Genomic DNA, 12,244 nt, shown 5'->3' with positions numbered 1-12,244 from the left:
AATTGGGGGAAAGATGTAAAATGGACATCTGGGGCTAAAAACACAGCTGAACACATCCAACAGTAATAGATCAGCAAAAGGAAGAGAGCACACTCAAAATTAGTGTGCTTGCTGTGCTTGAGATAGCGCTGAACGAATTGATTTAAAGAAATAATGAGTCTCATTCCCCTAAAGAAATTGCAAGCTAACCCATCAAGATTGCAGAAAATACTGTAGTTTCTATTAAAACCAATCACTATCAATGGTCCCATTCTTTGTCTAATGGCATATTTCTACTTCATATTTCAAGTTTTTGTTAGATTGATATATGTCTATCAAATAAAAAATTATATTCCAGGGATCTTTTATTCTTGAAACAAAAAAGTGAGAATACACCGTTTTAATCCTAATTTCAATTCCAAAATCCTATTTCCCAATCATAAAAGATAAAATATTAAAAGATACAAGTAGTCTGAGAAAAATTTCAGACTAATTAAAATAACTAAGTGCAAAGCAGTAATCTTTATAGCAACTAGGCAACAATGGATCTAAATAATTTCTTCTTTTAGTTCAAAGCCTAGAAAAACATTTAAAAGAAAATTCTTGTTTCCTCTGAAATAAATTTAAGTAGACTTTCCTTTTAGTAGAGAAAAAAAATCCCCAAACCCTAGTGTAAATCAACAATACAGATAATCTCATTATTAGTAATCTACTTTTATGAAATTATACCCATTTTTTAAATTTATTTTATTTCATTGAAATTCTTATGATTTACAACGTCCTTTACAGTAGGGTTTTAGCACACAATGAAATCAGGGCCAATCCCATTACCTGTATCGACCTCCCTCCACCAATGTTCTCAAAATGCATACCATACCAGGGCCCCTGCCCCCCCCCCCAGCTGCCAACATAACAGGCCCATTTTTAGTTTAGAAAAGATGAACTAGTTATCAGATAAAATTTTAGTTCCTTTAATACAGCTACAAATTTATCCTATTTACAGATACAGAAACATTCCTGGAAATTTTAAGATTTGAAGGAAATGCAAACCCTTGCATTCTAAGCATAAGCTTTACCTAATACTCAGAGACACTAGTGTAAAGAGAAACCTTTTAGAAATAAGTCAGAAGGACAAAGACAATGAAGGAAGGAAGGAAGGAAGGGAGGGAGGGAGGGAGGGAGGGAGGAAGGAAGGAAGGAAGGGAGGAAGGAAGGAAGGAAGGAAGGAAGGAAGGAAGGAAGGAAGGAAGGAAGGAAGGAAGGAAGGAAGGAAGGAAGGAAGGAAGGAAGGAAGGAAGGAAGGAAGGAAGGAACAGAGGGAGGGAGGGAGGGAGGGAGGGAGAGGAAAGAAAGAAAGAAAGAAAGAAAGAAAGAAAGAAAGAAAGAAAGAAAGAAAGAAAGAAAGAAAGAAAGAAAGAAAGAAAGAAAGAAAGAAAGAAAGAAAGAAAGAAAGAAAGAAAGAAAGAAAGAAAGAAAGAAAGAAAGAAAGAAAGAAAGAAAGAAAGAAAGAAAGAAAGAAAGAAAGAAAGAAAGAAAGAAAGAAAGAAAGAAAGAAAGAAAGAAAGAAGAAAGAAATGATAAAGGTAAAACAAATTTCATACAAATCCTTGAGTTCAAAAATAGAGCTGAGGTCCGTACTAGGGTGGAGAGAGGGAACAAAGGCTAGATGAAACCTGAGGTAGTAGTTTAGTATTTTAGTGGTAGCTGTCATGTGGTAACAGCTATTTAAAGGGTGTAAATTGGTATATAAGAAAATACAGTCTAATAAACCAAAGTTACCTCAATTAAAATCTTTTTTAAAAAGCCTTAAAACATGCTAATAAAGTAACATGTAAAAAACTTACAGAAAAATCATTTCAAAGTCATAAAAATGTGAACATGCTTTAATTGAAAGTTTTTCACAAGCCATGTGGACAGAGGTTCTCCAGAGGCTTCTCGGTTTTGAAAATTCAGCGTGCTGGGTGTATACCACCTTTGTTACACAAATCTGACACATGATTAAAGCAGAAAATGAAAGCACACCAATATGGTTCATTCTGGAACTTTTCTGAAGGCATAGTTTGCTTCCACAAGATTAGATCGCATTTTTTTTTTACCTACTTTAAAACTAGGACCAGGAAAAGTTTCTTATCCATTCACTCTCAGAAAAACAATAGAGAAATACAAAGAAATCTTTTGTCACTATTTCCCTAGGGAGATAGGGAGAAGTAAGCCACAACTACTTAACTTCTGAACCAGAGAATAACGGCATGATTTTCTCACCAAATTACAAATTCACATCATATTCAATTCTTTGGCTGCCCAGAGTACATACTGACATAACAGAAACATATACCTCCAGCTTTCAAAGACATTTTTTTTTTGGTTTTGGGGCCACACCCGTTTGATGCTCAGGGGTTACTCCTGGCTAAGTGCTCAGAAATCACCCCTGGCTTGGGGGGACCATATGGGATGCCGGATCCCGCAGTCCTTCCTTGGCTAGCGCTTGCAAGGCAGACACCTTACCTCTAGCGCCACCCCACCAGCCCCTCAAGGACATTTTTATCTTTCAGAATATTGTGTATTATAGGCATTGTGTCATAATATTATCTACCATGACCTACTCAGATATCTCATAAATCTGATAAGGGAAAACAGGTTGAAAACTCAGTATTAATCCTTAGATAATGTACTCTATACTCTCCCACTTTTTGAGTTATTTTAATCCTAATTTTCTTTTTGTGAGATGTGGAAACATCCAATTGTACTCAGAAATTATTCCAGTTTCTGTACTCAGGGATCACTCCTGACAGGGTCAGGGGAACACTTGGGATACTAGAGATCAAGCCCAGGTCCACTCCGTGCAAGGCAAGTGCCCTACCCACTATCTCTTTGGACCCTTCTATTTATTTTAACCTTACCTTCCCAGGAGTTTCACCTTTGTTATCACCAGAAAGAAATCCTCTGGGCCTTCAGGAAAATCATCATCAAGTATTTCAATAGAAAGGTTTTTCATGATCTCCTTCTCTTCAAAGACGAACTCTCCTGGCACAGGTACAAAATCTAATCCAGCCTCCGCTGTTCCACTCAGAGTATTATACCAGAGTCTAACACGGCCAAAAGATCCACTGGATCGAATGATTGTGATGTTAACCTATGTGAAAAGCAGTTTACTAGAATTTAATGAGCCACTACTGAACAATATTTAAATCTATTTATTTCTTTTTTTTCTTTTTTTTTTAATTTTTATTTTGATCATAGTGGCTTACATATTGTTGACAATAATATTTTAGGTACATATTTACATAAAATCAGGGGGGATTCCCATCACCAAATTGTCCTCTTTACACCTCCGTTTCTGTCCTACCTCCCATTTCCTTTTCCCTCACCCCAGGGCGGCTAGAATATGTGGTCCCCTCTGTATCCAACCCACTACTTAGTAGTCTTGCACCTGTTTGGTCTTGATGCCTCCCTTATTTCCCCCTCTAACTGGAGGCAGGACTAGCTAGTTCAAGTTGCGTGGTTTTGTTTGAAAAAGAGAAAAGTGATAAACTGGGGTAAGAGTCTAATACCCGAAAATGGGCAGAGTCCTTCTAAAGGCTCTTATCATCAATTTGGGAGATGGAGAAAAAGAAGGTGAAATACTCCACTAGTACCAAAAGAAGTATCAAATATCCAGTGAGGGCTCCAGCTATATCGATAAGCACCTCAAAGAACAGACAAAACAAACAAACCAACAAAAACAAAAACAAAAACAAAAACAAACAAACAAAAATCACGCCATGGTCTTGAATTGAGAAACATGGCATAGCACATAACAAAAAAGAAGAAAGGAAGAGAGAAAAAAAGTAAGTATAATTGGGGACAACACTTTCAATAATCGCACCCAAACAGAGAAATCAACCAAAATAGATAGGTAAATCAAAAATAATAATAACAATAATAAATAAAGGTAATATATATATTTATATAAAAAATAACCAAGGTTTTGTGCTTTTTTTGTATTTGTTTTTTTCCCTCCTGCCCTGGCACAGTAAATATTGGGGTCATTCGAAAAGGAATTCACTTGGCCTAAGTGATATGGGGTTTCTCCGTCCTTGGAGCATACTGTCATGGGATCAACTCTAGATTTTGTTCAGGATCAGGGTCCTTTACTTTCCCGGTGGTGTTTTTTTTTTGTTTTTTTTTTTTTTGTTTTTTTTTTGGTGTGTGGAAGACTTCTGCTCTGTGTTCAGAGGTCTCAGTATCTGCACAGATCCTGAGGTGGGACTTATGATGAAGTCAGTCTTTGTGGTTCTAGAGGTTCTGTTACCTCAGTGTCATTTTAATCCATCTTCTGTGGTTGATGATCTTGGTCTTTGCACTGAACCTAGGGTGGCACCTAGGATAGCGTCTTTCTTTGTGCTTCCAAAAGCCCCATTCCGTTACCATAAATATTTATTTATTTTAATTTCATTTTCATTTTTTCCATAACTAAAGATTCTGTTTAAATCTTTAACATAGAAGCTGTGCTAAAACTACCTATACATTTATAAAGTATATAAATTAGATACTAAAATACTAGGAGCAAATTAGAAAATGTTAAAACTCTAGAACATATACAAGACTTAAAAATCACTCTCAGTATAAAAAATAAATATTCTTCATCAGAGAGATGATGTTACAGCAGGAAGAATGTTTGCCTTGCATATGGCCAACCCAAGTTTAATTGCTGGTATCCCAAATGATCTCTCGAGCACCACTAGGAATAATTTCTGAGTTAGTCAGTCACCTTGGAGTACCACTGGATGTGGCCCCAAAACAAATAAATAAATATTGTATTTAGGATTTGAAGAATTTTACACTCTACCCTTTGAGCCTCTTCTGATATTCGAAGTTGCTCTTGTGAAAAAACAAATTGACCATAAGGAAAGTCACTGGCGACCATTGTGATATTAGCCGTGCTGCTGAATTCACTCAGTATTCCCCCTTCACTGATTTCAGTCAGCTGAAACTCATAGAAGCACTTTTCCTCAGGAATATCATCATTTAAAGCCTGGAGAAGGACAAAGAAAAATTTTAACCACAAAATTTGCAACATGTAAAGAAAAATATTTATCATATAAGCAGCAAACTAGGAGATATTAATCATCTTTCCAACCATCTTTCCAACCACACTCAAAACAAAAGGCAGAATAGAAACCAACGAACCAACTACCTGTATTACTACAATGGCTGCAGACTGTCCATCTCGCATTGTCAGTTTCCCTGATGTTTCAGCAAATTCTCCCAAGGAAGAAGGCAATATTCTCCAACTCACTGTTACCTCTCCCCATATAGATGGACCACGAACAAGGCTATAATAATATACAGATATATGGTAAGTACATTCTTCTTAAAGGAACATTGCTTAAATTTAGTTGTGTCATTCAAAACTAATTTTTTTTAATTTTTTGCATGCTTAAATAACTTGATATATCAGCTACAAACCAAAATAAAGACTTTACAATTACAGATAGTAACACCCAATATACTGAGCTCATATCAATCTGCTAGACAAGAATATTAGTGATAGATGGGCACAAATAGTGAAAGATATACATAAATAAAAAATGCATTGATAGACATTTTATTTAGTACAAATGGCATGAACAAGAATAATCCAACAAATATATCAAAAATCAGTATTTCATTTAATACTAAGAGAGAAACCGCTACAAGAATGAAATATTAAGTTATTTCATTAATAGTTGTCTCAATCTAGACAAAATTTGTGATACATCAAGTTTACTGATCACAAATAATTTAGTTATGTAATAGACCCTGATTTCAGAACATAAATCATCATGTAATGTGCATTATAAAGATATTATAACTAATAATACTATATTTGGATATACAATTATCCAAATAAAGTAACTTTTTATGTGATAAATAACAAAATAAGGCTGAAAACACAGATCTCTTAATATCAATGCAGTCCCTTGCTTGATAAGAATTATATTCATCTCCCTTTCCTCATAAAAGAAACTTTATGATCTGATTTCAAGATAGTACAGAAATGTCTTCAATTTCTAGCAACATTCTCCTGATAAACAATGCTTTAAATATGTATTTGTATTGAGTACAATGTATGTAAGGAAGAGATTTCCACACAGATTTAACCAAGTTAGTTCTATTTTATCATAAGAAAAAAGTCATTCAGTATCTCCCTTGAAATATATCTTCTATAAAAAATAAAACAGCCAGGAAGCACCAGAAATTAATACCACCAATACCTCTTCCCACACATCTTTGCAGTTGCCCCCATGGAGTTATATTAGCCACTTTAGGAAAATGTCAATCAAGGCACAAAAGTGAAAAATTTCAAATAAAACTTTGAAACTCAGGGCCTAAGCAGTGGCGCAGAGGTAGGGTGTTTGCCTTGCATGCAGCTGACCGAAGATGTACCTCAGTTCAATCCGCTGGCGTCCCATATGGTCCCCCAAGCCAGAAGCGATTTCTGAGCACAGACCCAGGAGTAAGCCCTAAGCATTACACGGTGTGGCCCAAAATCCAAAAAAACAAAACAAAACAAAACAAAACAAAAAAACAAAAAAAACCCTTGAAACTCAAAACAAGTTAAAAAGCAATTACCTGATGATAGCAGTACCATTATATTTTGCTGAGGGTTCCCCAATGAGGATGTGCCTAGATGATGGAGCTATTCCAACTTCTCCAGAAGTTCCCTTATCTCCCCTGATGATTATTGAAGCACTACCTAAGTGGAAGATATTTACCAATTAAGTAGCAGATATGTGTATATACACATAGTGTGAGCATGCACATGGCAATGTTCAAACACTTTATATATACTAATCTTGTCAGTCCTTCAACCCCCAAGATACTCATATAAATACCAAGAACATCTTTTTATTAATACCAAGAACATCCTTTTTATTATTGTTGAAAATGTAACATTCTGTTAAATACAATAAACACTGAAGCAAATATCTTGTCTGACATCATATTAATCAAAGAGGCAGGAAAGCATGGGGGAAAATCCTACTATCCCTGATAAATAACAACTCTTTTACCTTCAGTATAAATTCACTATTACTATTACTATTTTGTAGCCCACTGCAACTGACTGTGATGATTAGCTATATGATCAAATTAAAAATTCTTAAGGCAAAATTACAAATGTTAACAATATTGTAACCCTGTTACATTAATAATATTAATAAAAATTGATCAAAAAGAGAACGCGGGGTCGGAGAGATAGCATGGAGGTAAGGTGTTTGCCTTTCATGCAGAAGGTCATCAGTTCGAATCCCGGCATCCCATATGGTCCCCTGTGCCTGCCAGGAGCAATTTCTGAGCATGGAAGCCAGGAGTAACCCATGAGCACTGCCGGGGTTGTGACCCAAAAACCACAAAAAAAAAAAAAAAAAAGAGAACGCAAAACAAGAATTTGGGAGGCGTTTAAATAAAACGTTTTTTCTGACTCTACTATTTTTATAAACATGTGTTGAATATTTCTATTAAAATGAAAATATAGGGGACAGGAGAGCTAGTACAATGGTTATGACACTTGATTTTTGCACAGATCAAACTACACAGCCAACTTAGTTTGATCCCTGAAATGACAGATGGTCCTCTAAGATATGCTAAGATTTATCCCTTGTTAAAAGTTGGATATGTGTGTGCCCTCACAGTCAAAAAAAAAAAGGTCCAAAATAGGGTGCCGGAACGATAGCATAGCAGTAGGGGGCATTTTCCTTGCATAAAAACTGAATCAGGACAGACCTGGGTTCGATCCCCAATGTCCCATATGGTCCCCCAAGAGCCAGGAATGATTTCTGAGCATATAGCCAGCAGTATCCCCTGAGCATCACCACATTCAGCTATTTGAAATATTAATATTGAAATTCAAATATATTGAATGAAACTATTTCCAAGATCTCAGATTAGAGCTTCATGAAACACTGGATAGGTTGGTTGACTCTCACTTTCTTGACAATGGACTGATGGAATAAAGAATAATTAATTGTAAAAATATGTCACAATTAGAAATATATTGTGCATTATTTCCTATTGGTAAACTTGTGATCTTAATCTATTGATATTGTTTTCTTTTTCTTTTTCTTCCGTGTCTCCCAAAAGGGTTTGGAAGGCCCAGAGGACCCCCTTAGTCATTTTTAGCCAGTCTAGGTAGCAGTTCAATGCCAGGGCCTGAGAATGTGGTGATAATCTATATCTGCAGTGCAAGGGAGAACCCAGGGCATGGTTAATGTGCATAGAGACTGCTAGCATCACAACTAGAGGTGTTCAGAGGGGCCCTCTAGGGCTGCACATAAAATGATGTTTGCACCGTCCAGTTGGCGACAAGGATTATAAACTAGGGTCAGCCACATACTGACCAAAAGCAAAAGAAACATAGTCCTTCACTCCTCACTTTCCTAGCCCCTGAAATATTATTTTTGTACATATATTAGCTATGACATTAAATGTTGATATTGGAAATGAGATCTTTCAAGGTTTATGAAAGAATACTATTATATCACAAATGTGTTGAAAAGTATTCCAAACAAATGTGTAAAAAGAAGGGATCAGAGAGATATGTATACAGAAAAATGTTTCCTTGGTACATAGCTGAACCAGGTTCAATACCCTGGCATGATATATGATCACCTGAGACCCATCATGAGTAATTCTGTGGGGACACAGAGCCAGCAAGTAAGTCCTGAGTACAAAATGTGCTCCCCAAAACAACCAAAATATATACAGAAAAATAGACTTTAAATAATATCCTCTCTGAAGGTTAAGAAATTCCTTGACCATGAGTCTACCTTTTAGCCAAAAATTTTAAAGAAAAGATCTTAAGTGAAAGAGTTGAAAGTAAATAACTTTTATAGTAATAAACTTTTATATTAAAATTTCTAAGTATTTTAATAATTATATAATCGTTAAATTATGAGAGCACTTACTCCTTTCTTTTCACATCTAATAAATAAAGTTTTATATGCATTTTAGGAAAACAGGAATTATGATGTCTATTTTTGAAATGCTAAAATATCTAAGTAGGGACCTGAGTGGTGGCATCTGCCTTGCATGCAGCTGACTAGGACTGATCGCAGTTTGTTCCCCAGGCAACCTATATGGTCCCCTAGCCAGGAGTGATTTCTGAGCTCGTAGCCAGGAATAACCCCCGAGTGTCACTGGGTATAGCCCAAAAACAGCAACAAAATAAAATCTAAGTAGTCTAATGAAATAGATATAGATAGATCGAAGTATCAAATATAATGATGTTATTAAATATCATTTTATAGAAAAATAACATATAGACATTGAATAATAGAAAAAATGGTGAAAGAAAACATTAAAACTTCCAGTTAATAATTTATAACAACTTATGATATACATGCCAAAACATAGGCCTTTAGTATTCTGTGAAAAAACATAAAGCTTTGTATTTTTTATTTTATATATGCTGCAATAATAAGTATATTTGCACTTAAAGAAATCATGCAACTATGCAGTATAACATCTTGAAGTTAGATCTTCTCTAGATTGGGAATTTAATTTTATTCTTAGAACAAATATTTTTTGGGTTCTTTTGTGGTCACACTGAGCAGTGCTCAAGGGTTATTCCTAGCTCTGCACTCAGAAATCACTCCTGGCAGACTTGGGGGACCAAATGCAATGCTGAGGACTGAACTGAGATTGGATGTGTAAAAGGCAAATACAGTACCCACTGTGTTATCACTACAGCCCCTTAAAACAATTTTTAACTACAATTTTTAACTGTGGGAAATGGCAACGACAGATATAAAATGACAGCTTTATGATTTGTTAAAGTATTTCAGAAATTAAACCTAAGCACCCATCTTTGTTTTACTATTGAATATTGTCATACTTTTCTAAGGATTTACTTTTTAATTTCCAAAGATGTAAATTTTTCATTACCTTTTACTGTGATATTTCTATGTCATCCACTGACATCAGCTGAATGGTGAAATTTCTATTCTTCTCCAACAAAGTGTCTTGAAGTGTATGCAGTACAATAGTCTTCTGAGACTCAGTCTAAATAATATGTCAGAAATAACAATTTTTCAAGTGTGAGCAAAATCAAAGTTTATATATTATCATTATCTTCATAATGTTTATATGTTCACAGTCATTTTAATTTTCCCATTTTGTCAAAATTATTACCTTCTTCAAAAAAGAATCATTATATATTGGGGTCTAGAAAGACAAGTTCATGTGCTTTTAAGAAAATTTTGGTGTTAAATTTTGGAAAACAATATTTTTTACAAAACCCCTCAGGGACCATAGTGATAGTACAGCCATTAGGATGGTTTTCTTGTCCATGGCTGACCCAGGTTTGTTCCCTGGCATGGTTTCCAAGCTTATCAAAAATAACTCCTTGACAGAGTCAGAAAAGAATCTTGAAAACAGTGAGTGAAAGGCCCCCCAAAATACTAAAAGTACAGTCTCTATTTTTTATTCTTTTCACCCAGCATTGCTTAAGTCTTACTTATTAATTTCAGGGTATTACTCTTATCGGTGCTCAGAGAACCATATATGGTGTTGGGTGAGATCAAACCTGGGTCTATCCAAAACACAATACAGAAAAGCCCTCTGCAATCCTATGTTCATTGCAGAACTTGGGAACTTGGCTTGTTCCTCCATGATTCAGGAATCAAATGCCCAAGGACATGAGTGGATAAAGAAACTATGCTACATTTACACAATTATTTACACATGGATGGATATAAAGTTTTTATGCTGAGCACAATGAGCAGAGAAAGAGGTTATTGACATATAATGGTCACACTTACTGTGAGTATATAAAGATAATATGGTAATAGCATCTAGAGATAAAAGAGGGAAGAGCCAAGTTAGGAAGCTTGCCCACAAATAGTGGGAAAGTACAGATAAAAACAGAGAAGGACCACCATAACAATGATAGTTGAAAATGATCACTCTGGAGAAAATGGGTGCTGAAAGGAGATAAAATGATAGATATGATGCTCCTTCAGCAACAATATTGAAAACCACAGAGTCTAAAGAGGGGGGGGAAAAAACAGAAGAGAAAGAGCAGAAAAGAGGGGCAGAAAGGGAAACTAGGACATTGGTGGCAGGAAATATGCAATGATGAAGGGGAGTTACATATGATATGAGTAAACACAATCATGAACAACTTTGTAAAAATAAAAACAACTGTATTATGAACACCTTGTAAACCACAATGTTTTAAAATTTTTTTAAAAATCTAAGAAAAAAAAACCAAACAAACAAAAAACCTGGGTCAGCTGTATGCAAAGCAGGGAACTTTCTAGCTGTACTAATTTTCCAGCACCCAAAATCTAGTCTCCTCAGGCTATATCGTGCTATACAGAAACCAAGGTCAAGTGTATAATATATGTAAAGAATATCTTTCAAATATGCTTTTAGGCTTTTAATCTTTACATTGCCCTTGACCTCCTATTGTCTACAAACCAGTGTACAAGAAAAGCAAACTATTTTAATGGCATTAACTGATCAATCAGGTATGAAGGGCCTGTAATTACACAATGAGAACATAGAGGAATAAACAGAACCCATTTGGGCAACTCTGTGTGTACTCCCTTGCCAACTACAGCCATAAATAGGCAGCAACAACTACAACCTATAAAGAGTATAATGACTTGGGACTTAGATCCTTCAGTTACGGATATTTAGATTCCACAAGGAATCATTTAAAAGTTAGGAGAAGAGAAAATGAATAGTGCAGGAAGTAGAGAGTAAACAACCAAATTACAGCAAAAGGTAAGAGCAACAAAAGGGATATATGTTATCCTCAAAATCTTTTAGTTGCTGCCAGATGAGAAGCCAAGTGGATTTTGATGAAACTGAAATCCAAGCATGTAGAGAGAAGTGGAGAGAGTATGCCCAACCAAGTACAGAAATAATGAAGAACCAATCCGGCTAGTTCTAAATCAGGGCTACTAGAGATAAATAAAGCATCTCCCACCCTCATGTGGGAGATGTGCCAATCATCCAAATGTGTCAATCATCCAAACTATCCTTAACCTTAAGAAAATTAACTTGGGGACCTGAGAGATAGCATGGAAGGTAGAGCATTTGCCTTGCATGCAGAAAGACGGTGTTTTGAATTCCGCATCCCATATGGTCCCCCGAGCCTACCAGGAGGCGATTTCTGAGAGTAGAGCCAGTGAGTGACCCCTGAGCACTGCTGGGTGGGACCCAAAAACAAAAAAAAAAAAAATTGGGAGTTTTCAGAGGAGAATTAGGAACTCTGCATTAAATGTCAAGGAAGTCT

At 35.6% G+C, this 12,244-nt stretch overlaps 1 protein-coding gene across 1 annotated transcript in view; it reads right to left on the bottom strand.

The window, feature by feature from the left end:
- ADGRV1 (adhesion G protein-coupled receptor V1) overlaps window positions 1-12,244 on the bottom strand; it is a 322,278-nt gene that overhangs the window by 162,479 nt on the left and 147,555 nt on the right. Inside the window, 6 exon segments of the mRNA XM_049769107.1 lie at window positions 2,880-3,112; window positions 4,808-4,993; window positions 5,156-5,294; window positions 6,574-6,697; window position 8,590; window positions 9,886-10,002. Of these exon segments, the coding sequence (XP_049625064.1) occupies window positions 2,880-3,112; window positions 4,808-4,993; window positions 5,156-5,294; window positions 6,574-6,697; window position 8,590; window positions 9,886-10,002 (800 nt within the window).

The sequence above is a fragment of the Suncus etruscus genome, chromosome 2 (genome assembly GCF_024139225.1).
Source record: "Suncus etruscus isolate mSunEtr1 chromosome 2, mSunEtr1.pri.cur, whole genome shotgun sequence".
Classification (NCBI taxonomy): domain Eukaryota; kingdom Metazoa; phylum Chordata; class Mammalia; order Eulipotyphla; family Soricidae; genus Suncus; species Suncus etruscus.
Note: the sequence above shows the minus strand (reverse complement) of the source record. Positions and strands in the feature narration are given on the sequence as shown.